This window comes from Cryphonectria parasitica (assembly GCF_011745365.1).
Source record: "Cryphonectria parasitica EP155 unplaced genomic scaffold M406scaffold_7, whole genome shotgun sequence".
Taxonomy (NCBI): Eukaryota; Fungi; Ascomycota; class Sordariomycetes; order Diaporthales; family Cryphonectriaceae; genus Cryphonectria; species Cryphonectria parasitica.
Genome location: NW_024468915.1, coordinates 3,131,106 through 3,149,650, shown reverse-complemented (window position 1 = coordinate 3,149,650; position 18,545 = coordinate 3,131,106). Strand labels below are relative to the sequence as shown.

Below are 18,545 nucleotides of genomic sequence, written 5' to 3'. Positions count from 1 at the left end.
AGTATGTAATAGAATGCAGTTCAGGTGAGTGTCGAAAAGTACGTGTTTTGGAATCGGACGCAGGCAGTGAGAGTGTGTAATTGATTGTGAGTGTCTGGTTTGGTCAAGACGATGATGGACTCCCAGGACAGTCACCACTTGGAGACGAGAACCAACTAGCTGTTTATATACTTACGAAGACAACGTGTTGCAATGAAGTCTCCTAGTTGATCATATGTGTACTACCATATTAATACAGCAGGAGGAGTGTCCTGCCAAGTACCGCTTAAGATCTCTCAAGTCCGCTGGAGATAAATGCGGCCGCGTCTTTACGCCCGAGAAACCCCGTAGCGCCCCAACCCAAGGCTCGAACCCATGATTGCATCATTCATTCATCGAAAGGTTTAAAAGCGGGGATTACGTACGCACGGCGCAGCACGGCAGATTCCTCAAAGACGGTAAAAATATGCCGGAAATCCAAACAGCCATCGGATTTCAAAGCGGAACGGCTCAATTACAATTGGCGCTTGGGAAGGTGGCAGCAAATGAACCAATCAACTTGCAGGATAATTCATGCCTTGCGGCTGACAAGATGCTCCGGAACCGATCACACGATATCTTCTGCTGCTGCAGTCCTCTGCATTATTAATTTGCCCGCTCAGCCAACAGATCACTAATCTGAGCCGTGTGACGACTTTATTTTTTTGCTTTCAGTTCCACGTGTGTCCCTTGACATGAAAGGCGTGCTCAATAATCAGAGAAGATGTTGAAAATGACGACTTGAAAAATATAACATATAGATATATATATTTGTATACGTATCTATCTATGCATGTAAAGAGCAAGAGAAAACCGGAAAGAGAAAACGATTTTGATCGAAAATAAAGTGTAGCTTGTTGCGACAGCAGCAAATATCCATAATTTTTTGGAAATTCTCTTTTCTCTTCCTCAAAAAGGGATAACATTTTGGTTTGGACAACGAATCGATCCTAACATAAGGGATTCTGCTAGGAGGGCTGTGCATCGCGCGTGGGATGCGAAAGTGAAATGCAATTGCATTAAATCTAACAATGGAAACTTTGAGTATGATAATCAATCAAATCTCCAGCAACGAAGATTGACAAACCATACGAAACAACTCGCCACAGAAACTGCTGCACACATAACAAGTACCTGTAAAAGCTCTTGAGGAGGAATCACAGGTCACGAATACAAGGTGCGCCTACGGAACACGCTCTTCTCGTGGTCCCACGGCGTACAGCGACCTCTGTGATCGCTGAATGAATTGATATAATAAAGAAATAAAATCCTACCGTGAGCATTACATACTCTGCCCCGGAAGGGCCGACATCCCTAAATAGCTATTAGCAACTCACGATACACACACGATAGTCGACGGCCTTGCACTCACAGCCGTCCTCATCCTCATTGACCTCCTTCTTCACAGTACACTCCTTGGCCGTGTTGATGTCCTGGGTGAGCAGGTTCGCCTGAGAGCACGTGGCGCCCATACAACCAGCCACGTCCATGGCCCCCTGGAGAGAGGTGTTTTGCCAGCCAAAGACGTAGTCGGCGTGCTGGCCGTAGCCGGTGTTGTCCCCGTAGCTTAGGTAGAAGGGTTGGGAGCCGTCTGTGGGCCACTCGTCGTTGTACTGGGTGGTGTTCCAGACCACCTCAAACATCACCTGCGGGATGCGAACAGGATGTGTGGATGGACACTCGCCAGGTTGATCGATGAAGGTGGTCGGGCCGGAGGTGGGATAAGCGACGTGATCCTGGTGGTTCGGTGTATCCTGTCCATCTTTGAGTGAGCAATGCTATGATCACAGACTTTATTTCCAAAAGAAAGGGGGAAAAAGTAATTCAGGATAATCAAGGTATCAGAGGTGACAAGATTCATCGAGCAGAACATCCTCCTGGGCAGCCCAAGAGCGTGCTGAAGTGTTGTAACCCTATAGCCGACAAGGCAGATGGGACAGTTGCTTACAAGGTTGACGCCGTCCCAACAGCTATTTCAAGATCAATCAGCACAATCATTGACAGGTAGAATGTATTACTCAAGTAGTGAAGAGCCACGAAAAACTTACGTTGGGAAGAGAATGTTTGACCGAATGCCTCCTGGACAAGCCTGTGGAGGGAGTCCTTGGTAGTCATTGCTATAAATAGAGTTGCATCAGTACAACTTCAGGACAGAACTTTGCAAATCACTTCTGAGCACATACCTCCCCTGGCAGGGCGCTGAGGTATCGCCACCGTAATTGGGACCCGTGTAGCAGCGAAAGCAGTTTTGATACTTCAGTGTGCTGCCTGGGTTGGTGCGCCGAGTATAGTCCCCGACGAGCATCCGGAACCCAGGCTTGAAGGCAGTGATGTTAAGAGAGGGATATGACACGTAGTATACGAGGATCCCTCCTCCGATCTGTGTGCTGAAGTTATCATTGAATTGATAGGCTGCTCCGCCCTGAGGGACGCGATGGTAAGAGCCGTTGGAAGCCTTGAAGTACATGTTTGCTGTCCTATCATGCATTCCACCCATTAGTACATCGAAGCAACTTGATAGTAGACTCTTGACTAATAACACTAATGACGAATACGCACCAGTAGTTACTGCGATCCTGTGAGAAGGCGCAGGTGGTACAAGTAGTGCTATCAACGTCGCATAGGTGATGTTAGTGCAAGTCCCCTCACAAGAGACTGGTCAAAAAAGAATTGTCCTAAATATCTAGAGTGCGGACACCACGTACTCGTCCGAAACATCTCCCGTCGTCATAGTGGCATTGAACGCATTTCCGCCAACGATCTGATGAACATGGCCCGATGGCACTGATCCTGGAGAAACTAGAGGGTCGAGACGGTCGATGACGACCTGTGCGCAGCCCTAACAAACCATGAGAGTCAGTATTCATTTGTCTCACAAATATGTGAACAACATGGGTGTATGTGTTGGATGAATGCATGTATGAAGTTGCTTACGAAACGGAGCATCGTGTATTCGGCGCCGCCTCCACCAATCTGTGGCGTGGGTGACGAAGTACCCAGCACGCTCAGGGCCAGGAGGCCAATGACCTGTGACCACGCCATGTTCTCAGCAAGTGATGGTGATAAGAATTGTGAGTAAGTGACTGAATGAAAGGCAGTTTGTGGAATGGTATGTCTATTCCGCAAACATGTGTCTACTATAATAATCTGAGCCAAGGCAAAAAAACGAAGAGGAGAGGTCTGAGCAAAGAGTCAACTGATCAAGAAAATAGCCACTACTTATAAATTCATGTAATGATCGATATTTGTGAACGATCTTCGTCTTTCCAAGTATGACAGAAGACAAATGTTCCAAAAGAAGTGCCGAAGAGTGCGGCGTGCCACATTGATGAATACGACGCCAAGCCTATGAGAACCAGGGAAATCAACATGTCAAACGCCTATTTGGACGAGTAGGAGAAAGGCTGTATATTGGTACTGAGGACTATATTTGATGCTTAATATCTGTGTCCTATCAAAATTCAGGATCCAGCGGGTTCAATTCTCAATCAACCGGACAATCTGGAGTTTAAGTCGGAAGAGCCGCGAATTGCCAACATGCAACCCAGAAACAGAACCTTGCGAGATAACAATCATTCCGACCATGTGGGAAAAGGGGGGGGGGTGGGGGGCATCAAATTAACAAGTCTTCAAGACAAGTCTGGGAATATAATAGTGCCGCTATGCAGGTACTTAAGAGGCTGGGCTAAAGGTGGGTAGTTCACATGCGGTTATGCACAGGAGGGCCACCACATGAGAAACATCTACCAGGTGATCATCATAATCGGACAGGCTGGTTCCGAGCTCATTAATCGAGACTTGAGGGCGTCATCTGCTCTGTAGCGTTTGCCTCACTACAACCATGGTGTGTGTATGTTGTGAGCAGGATGAAGAGCGGTCGAGTTGATATCCGATGGACTGATAGACTTAGGCCCTCGAGCTCCGTGACGGAGAGTACCATTAAGAGGGCTTTCAAATACGCGGCAAGTGTCTTACGCAAGGGAGCAGAAATATACACTCGATCCTTTGTAAACATCGTTAACCAATCAAGTAAGTGAAACGACCGGACGACATGGACTCATCAACGAACAGCTGCAGCCCAAGTCCCCGATATCAAGGTTTTCTTCGAGTGAGAACGTGTTATATAGCAGAAACACAGGTCCTACAGGAATAATGACAATCTACAACACATAACTCACAGCGCTCAATAATTTCCAACGCAGCAACTCAGATTGCGACAGAAAAGGGATGAACACATCATCCCGGCCATCAGTGCACAAACTCTGCTTATGGTGAGAAACCATCGATGAATCAAGTTGGAACAACATTCTCAGCAGCCAATAAATGCAAATGAAAAAGACTTGCTAAGGTAGCTGATGAGGTACTAATAGTACTTAGAGCTGGATCTAATGAGGAAAATCAATATGAAAAGAGAGAATGGCCGAAACTACTTGTCATTGATCTTGTTACAAAGTACTTACTTAGCAAGACGTGTCAATCACCAGAGGAAGCTTGCTTTGATGCCAGTGTGAAGCGGATTGCTCTCCATTTTCCAGTATGCCCCCCCCCCCTCTCTTTTTCATTTCTGATTTCTTCCTTGTTTTCTTCCTTTCATTTTTCCCTCCCGCCCCTTCCCCCCAACCTTCTCGTTGTTGGATCTGTTTTTCGTATTTCAGGTTGGAAACAAATAAATTAATTTTTTGTTTGATTTTCCTTTCCCTCAAGGAGATTGGTTGGTTGGTGTAAATTCACACTAGCAGTGACTGGCTGCTGTGCCAACCACAACAGATCCCTGCTTGCCCTGCCAACAGCCGAGGTGGAGCCGAGAGCAGATTTGATTTGTTTGGAAGACCCTCCTGCTTCGCTCTTTCCAGGTAGCTTAGCTCGAATACTGCCCATGAACCCACTCACTACAGTATCACGTTGCAACCGCCCATCCGAGTGACCTGTCAAGTCTCAAGGTCGTTCGTTGTGCTGGCGAGAGCAACTGCTTGGCAATTGATATTGTCTGGCTCAATACCACGTCCATATCAGGTTCAATCTGTCTGTTTCATTCTCTTTCCTTTTCTCTTAAGCGAACCATACCGACCAGAAAACAATGTCGAGGTACTCTCTTCGCCAGACTCCTCGGTAAGTTCGCAATACCACCTCACATTGCTCTGCCCGGATGGCGCACGCGTTGTGTCCTCTGTCTGACTCTCTGCCTCCTCACAGAAAGAAGGAGCCCTTTGAGGGCATGATCGAGACGCCTGGCCGTCGCGTCTCCAAGCGACAAACCTCATTGTCCTTCGAAGGCTCTGATGCCGACGCCGAGTCCAGCTCCGCCGCCGAGACTACCACCTCCTCACGCGCCACCCGTGCCCTCCGGCGACGAGGCGCACCCAAGTTCGTCGAGCACATCGATGACGACAACGAGAACAGCAGCCTTGTCCAGAACTCGGCTCAGCAGGCTGGTCAGCCTGAAGAGGAGGAGGGCGTGCTTACAAGGCGCAAGACTGCTGCTGCTGAGGCCACCAACGGGCATGCTGCTGCTGCCGAGGACAGGGTAGTGGACGGCTGGAAGCCCGGCATGGACCACAAGATCGATTACTCGGGAAGATACGAGTTTGGCGGCAGCCTGGGTGTGTCTGCCATGATGATTGGCTTTCCCCTGTTGATGTGGTATATGTGGATCGGCGCAACCTACTACGACGGTCGTTTTCCCGCGCGGGAAGCCGGCCAGAGCTGGGGAGACTTCTTCCAGCACCTCGGCCACCTGGTCTACACGGGCGCATTCCCCACCCTCAAGGCCTGGGCCATGTACTGGATCTTCTTCGTCTTCGAAATGGTCCTGTACCTCTTCGCGCCTGGCGTCTACGGCTATGGAAAGCCCCTGCCCTTCGAGGGCGGCAAGCAGCTAAAGTACTACTGCTCCGGCTTCGTGTCCCTCTACATCACCCTCGCCGTCTTTGCCGCCCTGCACCTCTCGGGCATCTACAGTGCCGCCAGTTTCATTGACGAGTTTGGGCCCCTGCTGTCCGTCGCCATCCTCTCTGGCTACCTCGTCGCGTTCATCGCCTACTTCTCGGCTCTCTGGCGTGGTGCCCAGCACCGCATGACTGGCTCCCCCATCTATGACTTCTTCATGGGCGCCGAGCTGAACCCGCGCATGTTTGGCATCCTGGACTTCAAGATGTTCTTCGAGGTCCGGCTGCCCTGGTACATCCTGCTGCTGCTCAGCGTGAGCACCGCCGTGCGGCAGTACGAGCAGTACGGCTATGTATCGGGCGAGGTGTGCTTCATCGTGATGGCGCACTGGCTGTACGCCAACGCCTGCAGCAAGGGCGAGGAGCTGATCATCACCACCTGGGACATGTACTACGAGAAGTGGGGGTTCATGCTTATTTTCTGGAACATGGCGGGTGTGCCGCTGTCCTACTGCCACTGCACCATCTACCTCGCCAACCACGACCCGTCCGAGTACCGCTGGAACCGTGTCTTCCTGACCTTCCTCTTCGCCGCCTACATTTTCGTCTACTGGGTCTGGGACAGCTGCAACGGCCAAAAGAACAGCTTCCGCGCCACCGAGCGCGGTACCTTCACCAAGCGCAACACCTTCCCCCAGGTCCCATGGCAGTCCGTCAAGAACCCCAGGAAGATCCCTACGCAGACCGGCGATGCCATCCTCGTGGACGGCTGGTACGGACTCGCCCGCAAGGTCCACTACACGTGCGATGCCTTCTTCGCCATCTGCTGGGGTCTGATCACCGGCTTCAGCAGCCCATTCCCCTGGTTCTACCCCATCTTCTTCCTCGGCATGATCGCCCACCGTGCCTCTCGGGACATTGAGCGCTGTCGCGAGAAGTATGGAGATGCCTGGAAGGAGTACGAGAGGCAGGTCCCATACCTGTTCATCCCCGTAAGTCTCAATCCATTCTTTGTAGATCTTCGAAGAAGAACAAGAAAAGGAAAGACAGGAACGACAGGAACGACATGAACCTACACCTGCTAACCATCATCTTCTTTCTCCTGCAGTATGTCATCTAAGCAGGCTCATACCATGACTATGGCCTCGGAAGATGAACAGGTTGTTGGTGTCGGAATGCAGAGGAGGCAGGGAGCGGGACATGACTTGATATAACTTCCAGTTCGATTCACCTTGTATATGTTCCGACAAACGTACTTGCTTTTAACTCTTGCATTTCTTTATGGTGGCAATAGTCTTTCTATTCTTGTATTAGATGGACCCTTCTCCGACGGCTGGAAGCTATTTGATGGAGCCAGGGCAAAAGGAGGGCATGAAAAGTGCGAAAAGAAAAGAAAAGGGGAAGGGGGAAGGGGGGGGCGAACAAAAAAAAAAAAAGAGAGGAAGAGGACAGGAAGGCTATGGTGGGAGTTAGTGAAGGGGGCCGGACATTGATCCAATGCGACCTAATGGCTTAATAGTAGCATCACACCCCCGGGCGTTGGTTGCATCATCTTCACTCTTGTTTATACGTGGTAATGCACATATAGTACGTTGCGCCTCGCGAGCAGCGAAAAGTGACACACACCTATCCAGTTAATGGATATTTTCTCAGGGGGGAAAGAAAATCAATCTAATAAAACATTTGCAGAATCTGTGTTGACTGCTGAGCATTGTCTCGTCATTTCGTGAGCTTTGCAGACCTGGAGAGCCAATAGGCAAAAAGTTGGACAGAGAGGTAGATGCCGGCCCATGTCGATGATGAGTGAGACATAATGGCGGAAATCATGAAGAATAAGTTCCTGAGGACGTGGTGGGCTCAGAAAGCATACATTGCAGGACAGCAACAGTAAGCAGATCGGGCAGGACATCGATACATGCAAGGGCTTGCCAAAACAAATGTCAACAAGACAGGGAGAACGTTCTTGAGGATGAGGTGTAATGCAAAAACACACTTGTCAGTACTTAATGCAGCCGTGAAACCCAGAAATCGCAGAATCAACGCAGCATTACTCCCATCCTACACTACAGTCTTCTCCCACACACCACTTCTCCCGCCTCCCAACATCTATGACGAGAAAAAAGACAACCGATGATGCCGCCTAATGTGACAGATTTTACACGTATATGCTCCAGACGCACCGTTCCCCATCATCCGTCCTCTCCGTCTACGCCCCTTTCGTTCATCCTGGTCAGGGGAGTGAACCGCCGTGCTTGAATGCGGTTGTTTCCCCAGAGCATGACCCATTTATCCAGAGTCCCAAGCTGATTCCGTGACTTTTGTGCTACCGCCGACTGTGTCGTTCTTGTAAGCTTCGAAGAGGACCTTGCGCAAGGTTTCCAGTCGCCGGTCCGCTTCGGAGTATCGTGTCGACGGGTCGAGACGTGGACAGCGAAGCGCTTTAGCAGCTGACGTTCAGCGAGGCCTTGGAGTTCATGAGCAGCGCAACAATGAGACCGTACAGACCTGTTGGGTAGATTTTGTCAGCATGTGCCCATCGTTGTCTGACCTCGGCTCCTCGAGATGACATGGGAGCAGGAGGATGCAGCTGTTGTTTCTAAAAATAACTCACCCAAGACCTCAGCGAAAATGAGAATCAGAATCATGCCGACGAAGAGCCTTGGCTGCTGGGCAGTACCGCGCACACCAGCATCACCGACGATGCCGATGGCGAAACCGGCAGCCAGACCGGCCAGACCGACGGCCAGACCGGCACCGAGCTGGATGAAGCCGGTGAACAGGGGGTAGTCGGTCTGCTTGAGACCGTCGGAAATGAGGACGGAGACGACGAGACCGTAGATACCGATGATACCGGCCATAATAACGGGGACAATGTCTAGAGGTTATCGGTAAGCAAAGTTCATCGTCGGAATGGAAGGCAGCTCTTATTGTCGGGACGTACTCTTCACGATGAGGTCAGGTCGCAGGACACCCATCGCCGCGATACCCACGCCAGACTTGGCGGTTCCGTATGACGCGCCCAGACATGTGAAGACGATTGCAGCTGTGCAGCCCATGGCACCGAAGAAGGGCTAGAAGGTTGTCAGCATAACGTTGTCTCTCGATGATATTCTCGTGGATAAGTTCGTCTCGAGCCGGAGGGAGCTTTTCAGGATGACGATGACGACGGTGGGCAGGGAGGTGCCCTGGAGGGAGAACTAACCGCATAGACGGGACTGCGAGTTCATCATGATCAGCTGGGAATGTCATCTAAGGTTGATTTCGAAGTGTTTGAGACAGGTTGAGGGAGGTGATGTCTCTGGTCTAAGCTTCAAGTGACGGCAGGGGAGCTCGGGACGCCCATCAGCAGCAAGTACTTACCACAGATCTGAAGGCATCTTGACGGTTGTGGAGGATGAGAAAAGGTAAAGGAGGTAGTAGAAGGAGAGTATGAAGATGGAATGGTCGCGATAGCGCGTTGAAGTCGTAATGGCGAAAGGGCGTTGTTGAGAGTCTTGTTTCGGGTGGGTGAGGAATAGAAGCAGCAGCTAGCTTGGGGCCAGTGAGTGGATGGATGATGGTGACGAGTTGCGAGTTGCGTCGTTTGCTGCAGTTGCAGCTGGAATCCGCCTTTGATTGGGAGGGCAAGGTTTTGCCTGCACTCCTTGTCCTGCGGCAAATCCTCCAGCAGGGGGGCTGGAAACGCTGGGCACGCTGGGCAGGTCCCAAAGTCAGGCCTGAACGCAGGCCAGCTCAGCACCTCCCAGGCACTGCCAGGTCAGCAGCATCACCACTAACTTGCGCTATAACGAAAAGCTCCCATCAGGCCAGCAGAGCGGAACCACCTGTCAGCGGCTTGGGGCCGGGAAACGCAACAACCAAATGATCCTATCAGCTTATCGGTAAGCCCCACTTTAAACTCTTTCCAATCTTTTTTCCCAAGTCCCTTGGGCAAGGCCAATCCCAACACTCACTCACCCATTCTCCATCATCACCATCTAGATCCAGAATACAGGGCGATCTACGGAAAGGAACCCTGCTGTGTACCTCTTTGCCTCTCCCTTGGATAATTCGCAATCCATTTCTCTGCCAACATGTCCAACCAGAACGAGTCTGCTGCGTGGCCCATCGCCGATGCTGCCCTGTCCCAGGTTCGTGAATACTGAGAGACGACTCAACCTTTTCAACGATTTTATACACGACATCAACTGACGAAAAGGCAAACAGGAAATCCTGGACCTGATCCAGTCGGCCAGCCACTACCGCCAGCTCAAGAAGGGTGCCAACGAGGCCACCAAGGCTCTGAACCGTGGAACGGCTGAGGTCGTCGTGCTCGCTGCCGACACCGCGCCTCTGGCCATCCTCCTGCACATTCCCCTCCTGGCCGAAGACAAGAACACCCCCTACGTGAGTCGCAACCTGACCGGATGTCGTCAACCCACCGCACGCATGTTGGAGCTAGCAGGCTGACTTCAAGCTCTCGCAGGTCTACGTTCCCTCGAAGGTCGCCCTCGGCCGAGCCTGCGGTGTCTCGCGCGCTGTGATCGCTGCTGCCATTACCAGCAACGAGGCCTCTGACCTGATGGGTCAGATCCGGGCCCTGAAGGACAAGGTGGAGAGACTGGCTATCTAAAGACTCTTGGCCAGGGCCGCACGCCAGAGATGGCTTGCTCGAACATGCATTGTGGTTTTTGTGTAGCCTGACAACTGGGATCGACCCTTGGTCGCCGAAACGTTGATAGCGAATCAAAAATAATCCAAGCAGCCCAAGTCCAAAGATAGTGATCGTCCGCGAGACCATCCATGCATTGTGAACGGCGAGCCCCCAGCAAGTGAACTGCTCTCCATAATCGATAGGCCGAAGAGGGCGTGGGCAGAGTGAGACTTACAAGTTGCGGTTCAACACCTGCGCGGGCATCTGCTTCGTGTCGTCCAAGAACAGCAGAAAAAAGACGAGCGGTTAAGAGTGAAGCCGGGCACGAGAAGTGAAGGTGTGTAGGAGAACGTCTCTGTTCACACAAACAAGCGTCTCTTCGCTCGACTGCCACTGGTCTCTAAGGATTGTGACACGACGTGGAAGAGGCGACCCTCTCAATTGATCAAGACATCTCCTTGAGCCGTCTGTGTCATGGCATCAACCTTTCTACACGGAATTTAAAATCCGCGCCTGTCCCTCCTTCGGCAGCTGGGCTCCTCACTACAATTCATAATGGACTCGTTCAATCCTAACACAAACTTTGGAGTAGCACGTGACAACCTCGAGTGTGTCGCTGGAATATTCGCACGTAGGAACGAGGTCAGGAGGGGCGGGATGCATGGCAGGCCGAGAGTGTTGTCCTGATGGGTTGTGCCCGGCTGACGGCCTGGACAGTTCGATTCCTATTCTCTTTCGCAGCGGGTGGTACAGAATGAAATGGTGACCTTTCTTATTCAGACCATTGGCAGGACGATGGATGAAGTATACAGTGAAGACGAACGGACAACCAGACACGCTGTCATCGTTGAAAGACGTGGACGCATCGCACGACGTATCGTCGATTGCTGCAGCGGCACGGCGTGTGGTCTCTATTTGACGGGACAATGTGACATCTTAAGGAAGCCGGCCGGGGGGTTCTTCTAGCTCCTGGACCTTTTCATGATCATGATGAACTGTATGTATGTATCTACTACCATGTACTTTAAATATGCATGGTATGGGGACGTTTGGACCAACTTGCTGCGGCCGCGCGGCGAGGTAGCAGGTGACTCTCTGCTGGTGGCTTATCAGGGCCCGAGATAGGATCGACTCTTGGGGTGGAGCGGTTTGGTCCCGGGTGAAACTCGGCGTAGCCAAAAAGTGAGCAACCCTTCCTTTCCTCCCTGGCAACTGATTACAGTATTGGTCGTTATCCTTGGACTCTGCGACTCTGAGTCTGACAGCGAGAGAGGGAGAGAGAGAATATGGTCCGTCCCAGCCAGTTACAGTAAGGGCTTATCAATGGGGGTGTGAATGGGCAACCGGGTCGTTGTCAGCCAGGGGACCAGACCAAATATCGTGTCCTCGTCTGATTCGTGTCGTACCCGAATGATCACGGACGGATTCGGAAGAGGTGATGGTAAGTGGTGCTGGTGCTTGGTGCCTGTTGCCCTTGGATGCAGCAGGCCATGCATGCGTGGTGGGCGTCTATGCACATTGCACTTGCAGATGCACATACTGCTGCAGTCAAAAGGGAGAGAGAGTGTCAGGCAGGGAGAGCCATACACACACAGATCTTGGACCCCTCTCCGCCTCTCGTTCTCACACCTCCGTCTCTCTCCACGATTCGGTGGGGCCCCTTCGTGGGTCCAGGAAGGGGTGCGAGCGTATCAAGCCCATCAACCAAGACTTGCTCGCGGTTTCGGCTGGTCGCATCCTTGGGCCCGGACTCTGGGTTTTTCAGGGTCCATTCCTTGCTCTTGACGGTCCTACTCCCTGCTTGTTTGTGTCTTTGGTCATGCGGTGGACTTTTGTCAAATTGATTGTTGAGATATCGTCAAGGGCGACAGTGAGGATTGAGGACTGGTATGAGATGAGGATTCAATTCTCTTCTCTTGTTTCCTTGCTCTCTTTCCCTCTCTTTTTGCCTACCTTTGACACGGAGTATCTGTCAGCCAGTCCGTCAGCCAGCCACCCAACCACCCAACCAGTCAGTAGGTCAGCAAAAGGACGACGTTTCAAAATTCATGGTACTACTACTACATACTTCGGCTGTACTGCACACGCGCCCAAACATCTTGTTCGAGGACTGGTGTGTGCTTGAGTCAGTCTCCTCTTGCCCATTTTGCAACGATCCTTCATAAAATATGTACAATGCGAAATGTGACTACCGTATGTTCCGCAGCAGCAACAACAGCAGGATGAGGATGGCCAGCTAGTTCAACACGCACGCACACATGGTGAGGTGTAAATATTTCCACAAAATCTACTGGGGCTTTCCACTAGTGAGTGTCGCAAATACAATAGACGGATGATCGCTGGCTTGCTGTCGTGTTCGCCGTGTATTTCTGCACGCGCCATGCCGGCGATGACCTTTTTCCCATCCATTCATCCATCTAGCCCAGCCAGTTAAGAACAAGCCACGCCACGCTGTCCACCACTTCCCGTCCCACCAGACGGATGGATGGATGAGACGGATGCAATAGATGCATGGGGTTTGTACCCAAGACAGGCTAGGCATGAATGATTAGGTACTACAGTACTACAGTGCATGGGGGAAATGCCCGGCTGGTTGGCTGGGCTGGGCTGGGCTGGACGATGGGCCTCTGCGACCCTACGATGCGATGCCATGGAAGAGGGATTGGGCCTGGGCCTGTTCATGTTATGCTCTTATAGTCAATTCAAACCACGGCTTGTTCCTTTTTGACGAGTCAGATGGGGATGTGGCCGGTCCCTTTTGGTCTTGTCTTGTTTCGGCATTTGTGTGGTTTGTCCTCCAAGGTTGGGCCGTCATCTACCATCTCACGACATGATACACACTTCAAGTTACATACAGTACATACCTTGTACTTGACTTCGTCGGGAGGCTGAATCTCCCCTCCAATGCATTCCCATTTAATGGGGTGGCTCTTTCTTTTTGGCGGACAGCGGATGCGCCCACATGGCTAGACGGGACCCACGGGCAGTGCTACAGTGCTACCCTAGCGTGCCTTCCACCTTGAGTACTTACATAAAATACGTACCGATACGATGGAAACACGCCGGGAGGGTATCTTGATCTAGCAGGGGTCTACTTACGCAGTAGTAGGAGAGGAGAGGAGGGTCCCCTGCTCCCGGCACTTCAAGGGAAGGAACAAGGCTTTTTTTATTTTATTTTTTACTTCTCTCACCCGTCGTGCAAGGTCACCAGAACCGAGGCCAGGCTCCCAAGCACTCGCGTCATCAACGAAATCCACCAAGACAACCCAGCCCAGCAGGTCCAAGGCCCCAAGCCCCAGCCGAGCCGAAACCCTGCCGTCCGTGCCGGAAGTTGTTGGATCTCGCTCGAGATGAGAGGCAGGAAGAAAAGGAGGAGAAATGCATTATTCGCCCAGGTCAAAAGGACAGAATATATCGTGGTTGGTATCAATGGGGAAAGAATAGCCCTGTGCCGTACTGCGACACGATGCAACCAAGAAACTGGAATTCTCTATTGGGGGGTGGGTACTGAGACTGTAATAATGAATTGAATGACTTGACTTACTGAGACGGACACCTGTCTTGTCGTGTCTTGTGACCAAGCTGGCAACCTACCATCAGCCCTTACAGCCCTGCAAGTACGAATGACAGGTGACCTCTTTTTCATCAGCTTTTTTTCATGTTCCTCCAACTCTTCTTCCTATGTCCTTGATTGCTTGTGGATATATCTCAAGATGATAATCTTCCTTCTCAATGTCAAGAGTCCTTGTCAGTCTTGGCTTCTATAACTTGTTTGCCATTGCTTAGTTCGCCACCACCCACCGAAAGCGGAGCCTCGCCTGGTCCCTCTCGCTATCATCAGCCTCGTCACCAGACCGCTCACCCCGTCCCGACGCCACGTTCCCCTTCCTCTGCGCTGGGACGCAGTAGCCTCTTCCGACAAAAACAAGCTCCCTACCGGCAAAATGGAGAAAACGAGAAGAGGGACTACTTACCAGAGCGATAACAAGTATGTGAACAAAGTCTACGGCACCGGCTCGACCGATCACCACCAGCCAACACACACACTCATACAACTCACACGTCCTCACACTACACAGTTCTGTACCTTCACACCCCTCCCCTGCACTCCACCCCCAGAAAGTACACCATACTAGTACCTAATCAAGATCGTCGTCCATCTGACGTCCCCGGAACAAAGTACCCCTGGCCGGCCTGGCCTGCCTTTCTCTGCCGTGTACTGTACTGTACACACCCCCCCCCCTGACGTCGGTCCCTATTTGCCGCCCTTTCCAGCATCTTCCCTTTCTTCTCTTGCTGTCGCCATCCTCGGAACTAGTCACCACGTAAATGGCATGTTTGCCTACGGTACATAACATTGCCAATTTCCCACTTTCCGCCAGCCTCGTCCGCCTTGTCTCTCCCTCTTCCTTTCTTATTCCTTCCTCCTCGTGACTACCTCGGCTTCCAACTATTCTTAAGAGACGTCCTCCTCTTTTCGAATCTCACCACCACCACCTCCTACCCTTCTCCTCATCCTCCCACCCAACCACACACTATCCCCCTCCTCTTCGACCAACCTCGGCCGACTTCTCTCTGTCGCCGTTCTCACACGAGCTGTCCCCCCACCACACTCATACAACAACCATCCAACCAGGCAAAAATGGCCAAGCCCAGATGCCCAGCCAAGATCGAGGGCAAGGAGTGCCGGAAGCTTGCCCACCCCATTGTCGGCAAGTGTGACGACTGCGGCAAGCTCTTCTGCAGCGCACACAGGTTCATGGAGGAACACAACTGCGAGATGGCCGATGTGGTAAGTTCTGATAGATTACGAAAACAACCAAGCCAGGCTAGAACCGGATCAATCGGACAAAAGACTAACTTCTACGTCTCAAACGCTCAGACCAAGACCAAGCTGTTCCAGGAGAACGCCGCTCAGCTCCTCAAGGAGCGTACACAGGTCGTCAGGATATAAGATCATGGTCCACCCAAATATACGATCTACAATGAGAAATCTCGAATGGTCGCCGTATACGATTTCAACAAGTCTCTAGACGAGTCACACAGCGCCCTCAAACTCACTTTCGAGAGAGTAAAAGGGAAAGAGACAGACCTCATATACTCTTGGACGACGTCAACACTATACACACACACACACACACACATATACACACACCAGAAAACACGCAACACTGGCTGCGTGAGAGGGAACGGATGAGGATGAAACCTTCCACCCTCTTCTTTGTACCTTTATCACCATAATTCACCCTGTTTACGCATCGGCGCCTTTGGTGGAGGGAGGAGCCGGTTCTACCAATTTACACTGATTTTTTTTTATTTATTTATTTGGTTTTATGAGCGAGATATCTGTTGGCATGGGAGGGTCTTTTTCATCCTGCATACTGCGCTGGTGATATGGACTGTTGCTTTATTAGCCCAAGGGGCAGAGATAGATAAGAGAGACGAGGGCATTACCAAGACGGGCGGGGGTATGGATGGATTCGGCGGGTGTTGGTCGTGTGACTGCTTACAAACAGCCAACATGAGAATAACCGTTACCACCCCTACATTCTCGTGATAATCCTACGAATTGTAGCCTTTTATTCCTCTAGAACTGTGTTTCTGATCATTATGAATTGTCACCCATACAAGATTGTGCACTACGTTGAAGAAGAAAAGAGCCAAGCCTCTCGCAACACGAGTCCCCGTTCCAAATCGCGAGATCCTTTCATCATCGGAATCAGCCACGCACCCACCACCTTATCGTTCGTGTTGGCCGGCGCTCGCCTCCCAAATGGGGTAGTGAGCCCCCCGGTCGGGGGGTTGCCAGCGTGGATGGACGCATGCGGGCCCCGCCCTTCGAATCCTTGAGTCATTGAAAACAAAAGGGAAACAATAAGAGTGAGGCGACAAGCAGACACTTTAAACTTGCTTGCTTGGCTTGGACGGACGGACGGACTTACCCGGGACCGGGAAGCAGCCCAGACAAGAAAAAGATGGTCACGTCATTACTGTCATGGATGATTTTCTCGCTGCACTACTATGCATACTTTACACAGCGATCCAGGGCCGAGAAAAGGTTGATTGTTCGGATGAAGCCCGAGTCAAGACAAGGACTGACGACGATCCTACCCGTGTATCAATGCTCGTTAATGGTACTCTAAAATTATAACTACAAGCATCATCTGTCCAGGTCGCACACACTAGACGTGTGACGTGTCCCAAGCAAGGCACCAGAGATGCAATCCCTGGAAAAAAAGGAGGCTGTTAAGCATATAGATATTAGTTTTATTGCAAAAGGATGTTTAAATCAGCGCCCAGTAGCCATCACTCCATCTTACCATCTATCTATATATACAAGTGCATGTACATGAATGCATACATCTAAACCAAAAATTCCTCAGTCAGCCAGTGCCTCAACACCACATGTCCTTCGCTATGTGATTCCTTGTCGATGCGCACGATAATGGCAGCATGGCTGTGGCGGTTGCGATGGATCCAGACGGGGTATTTGCGCCAGCCGAGGCTGTCGAGGGCCGAGATCATCTCGAACTGGCAGGGTGCGAGGGCCAGCGTCGGCTGGCCCGGCTGGCTCTGTCTGCGCTCCAGCCGCAGGATGTTCGCATCGCTCGCCCGCCTGGCCGCCATATTGTTGTGGATCTTCTCAGAGTCCTGCTTCTCCAGCAGCGGCTCTTGGGCCTCCTTCTCGAGGTCCGAGACTTCGCCCTCGCCCTCCTCGTCATCGTCGTCGTCGTCCGTCAGGCCGAGGTACTCATTCTGCTGAAAGCTGTTCAGACCCTCGTATACATCCTCAACGGCCTCCCGGAGTTCGTTGATCATGAGAGTCGGCGGCCGATAATCGGCAATGTTGATGCCCGCCAGGCCTTTCTCATGCAGGGCAATGCGCTTGGAGCTCCGCACCGTCTGAATGACGCTGTTGATGAGGAAGGCCACAATGCCGATGGGCACGAAGATGACCAGCGCAACGATCAGGGGCACGCGCCGTATCCACTTGGTCGCCCACTCGGGAAAAGGCTCCTTCTTCCAGGCGTGCGGTGGGATGTGCTCGACTGGGTGCACCGGGTCAAGAATCACATCCTCGTAGCCCTTCAGGTAGTTGACCCGCACCCTGTCCATGTTCGTGTAGGGGTCGGTCTTGGCTATGGCGGAAGTGTAGTGGACGGTGCTCCGGTCGTTCTCGATGTTGGCGTACAGCGTGCGCCGCTTGAACCTGGCCAGGCCCTTATAGAAGATGGAGTTGCGGTCGGCCAGCACTGCGAGCAAGGGGCGGCCCGTGTCGCGGAATTTGTCGATGAGGAAGAGCTGCCTGCCAGACATGGACAGGGTGCGAGCGCCGAGGACGTTCCAGAGGTGGTTGGCAGTGCCGTGCAGCGGGGTGCGGACGCCGAGGAAGGGGCTGGCAAAGGCGGTGAAGTTCATGCACTCGAGTTCGTCCAGCGTCCCCTTGGCGTACAGCAGGCCGATGGCATAACGCGCGACAAGGCCGCCGTGGCTGTAGCCGATGATGGATAGCCTCCTGATCTTGCCTCCTCGCCGCTCGATCGCCTGCAGCTCCTCCTGGATCTCGAGACACACTCTCTCGCCCCCGAGCTCGGCGCCGTCGTAGGTGAAGGAACCGCTGTTCCTCTTGGCGCAGAGGATGTACAGCTTATCGGCAGGATGTTTCGCGCGTAAGGCCTTGGCGATGCTCGCCATATGGTTTGGGTTTCCCCATAGCTAGAAGAAGAAGAAAAAGGAGGCGAGCTTGTCAGTGACCTGTCATGTTCCATAGAAAAAAAAATATGTCTGCGTGGGTTGGCGTGCATATGTGCAGGATAGGGGGAAGATGGGAGGCAGGAATCGAATCAAATCAAATCAAGATCAGAAAACCCATCCAGCACGAGGGGAACAAGAACGCAAACAGGAGAACAGGAGAACAGGAGAACATACCCCATGGACCAAAACGACGAGGTGGTCAGCCTCGATCTCACCGCCGGTATAATCAGCCATCTCGTCGTAATGGCTGATCA

The 18,545-nt window shown here is 51.9% G+C and overlaps 6 protein-coding genes across 6 annotated transcripts; 3 read left to right on the top strand and 3 right to left on the bottom strand.

Moving 5' to 3' along the window:
• Positions 1–1,300: 1,300 nt before the first annotated feature.
• M406DRAFT_342021 (uncharacterized protein) lies at positions 1,301–3,060 on the bottom strand (the record flags this gene model as incomplete). Its single annotated transcript, XM_040921728.1, has 8 exons — positions 1,301–1,332; positions 1,391–1,772; positions 1,967–1,988; positions 2,067–2,135; positions 2,202–2,495; positions 2,578–2,625; positions 2,724–2,857; positions 2,953–3,060. The coding sequence occupies 8 exons, from the start codon at positions 3,058–3,060 to the stop codon at positions 1,301–1,303; spliced, it is 1,089 nt and encodes a 362-aa protein (XP_040773881.1).
• A 2,035-nt stretch (positions 3,061–5,095) lies between these two features.
• On the top strand, positions 5,096–7,023 carry M406DRAFT_342020 (uncharacterized protein; the record flags this gene model as incomplete). The annotated part of the gene is made up of 3 exons (XM_040921727.1): positions 5,096–5,127; positions 5,212–6,895; positions 7,012–7,023. 3 exons carry the CDS (start codon positions 5,096–5,098, stop codon positions 7,021–7,023), a joined length of 1,728 nt encoding a protein of 575 aa, XP_040773880.1.
• Positions 7,024–7,865: 842 nt separating this feature from the next.
• On the bottom strand, positions 7,866–9,438 carry VMA-3 (response to antibiotic). Its single transcript, XM_040915058.1, has 5 exons — positions 9,264–9,438; positions 9,106–9,118; positions 8,845–8,974; positions 8,515–8,778; positions 7,866–8,408 (listed from the first exon to the last, which is right to left on the bottom strand). Exons 1-5 carry the CDS (start codon positions 9,278–9,280, stop codon positions 8,344–8,346), a joined length of 489 nt encoding a protein of 162 aa, XP_040773962.1. The 5' UTR covers positions 9,281–9,438; the 3' UTR covers positions 7,866–8,343.
• A 538-nt stretch (positions 9,439–9,976) lies between these two features.
• On the top strand, positions 9,977–10,660 carry M406DRAFT_294697 (L30e-like protein; the record flags this gene model as incomplete). Its single annotated transcript, XM_040919151.1, has 3 exons — positions 9,977–10,033; positions 10,110–10,289; positions 10,369–10,660. The coding sequence occupies 3 exons, from the start codon at positions 9,977–9,979 to the stop codon at positions 10,513–10,515; spliced, it is 384 nt and encodes a 127-aa protein (XP_040773879.1). The 3' UTR covers positions 10,516–10,660.
• A 4,305-nt stretch (positions 10,661–14,965) lies between these two features.
• M406DRAFT_357628 (uncharacterized protein) lies at positions 14,966–16,127 on the top strand. The gene is made up of 2 exons (XM_040923728.1): positions 14,966–15,328; positions 15,419–16,127. Exons 1-2 carry the CDS (start codon positions 15,179–15,181, stop codon positions 15,488–15,490), a joined length of 222 nt encoding a protein of 73 aa, XP_040773878.1. The 5' UTR covers positions 14,966–15,178; the 3' UTR covers positions 15,491–16,127.
• Positions 16,128–16,646: 519 nt separating this feature from the next.
• Positions 16,647–18,525, bottom strand: M406DRAFT_281093 (DUF676-domain-containing protein; the record flags this gene model as incomplete). The annotated part of the gene is made up of 4 exons (XM_040918428.1): positions 16,647–16,779; positions 16,857–17,178; positions 17,236–18,252; positions 18,466–18,525. The coding sequence occupies 3 exons, from the start codon at positions 18,523–18,525 to the stop codon at positions 16,900–16,902; spliced, it is 1,356 nt and encodes a 451-aa protein (XP_040773877.1). The 3' UTR covers positions 16,647–16,779; positions 16,857–16,899.
• Between the last annotated feature and the right edge of the window lie 20 nt (positions 18,526–18,545).

Excerpts from the sequence above, each read along its gene's own strand:
- VMA-3 (XM_040915058.1), bottom strand. Across the intron at positions 8,779-8,844 it reads ACCTGACCTCATCGTGAAGA|ACATTGTCCCCGTTATTATG; the intron begins GTACGTCCCGAC and ends GATAACCTCTAG. Across the intron at positions 8,409-8,514 it reads CATTTTCGCTGAGGTCTTGG|GTCTGTACGGTCTCATTGTT; the intron begins GTGAGTTATTTT and ends TCTACCCAACAG.
- M406DRAFT_357628 (XM_040923728.1), top strand. The coding sequence starts at position 15,179 with ATGGCCAAGCCCAGATGCCCAGCCAAGATCGAGGGCAAGGAGTGCCGG. Across the intron at positions 15,329-15,418 it reads ACTGCGAGATGGCCGATGTG|ACCAAGACCAAGCTGTTCCA; the intron begins GTAAGTTCTGAT and ends TCAAACGCTCAG.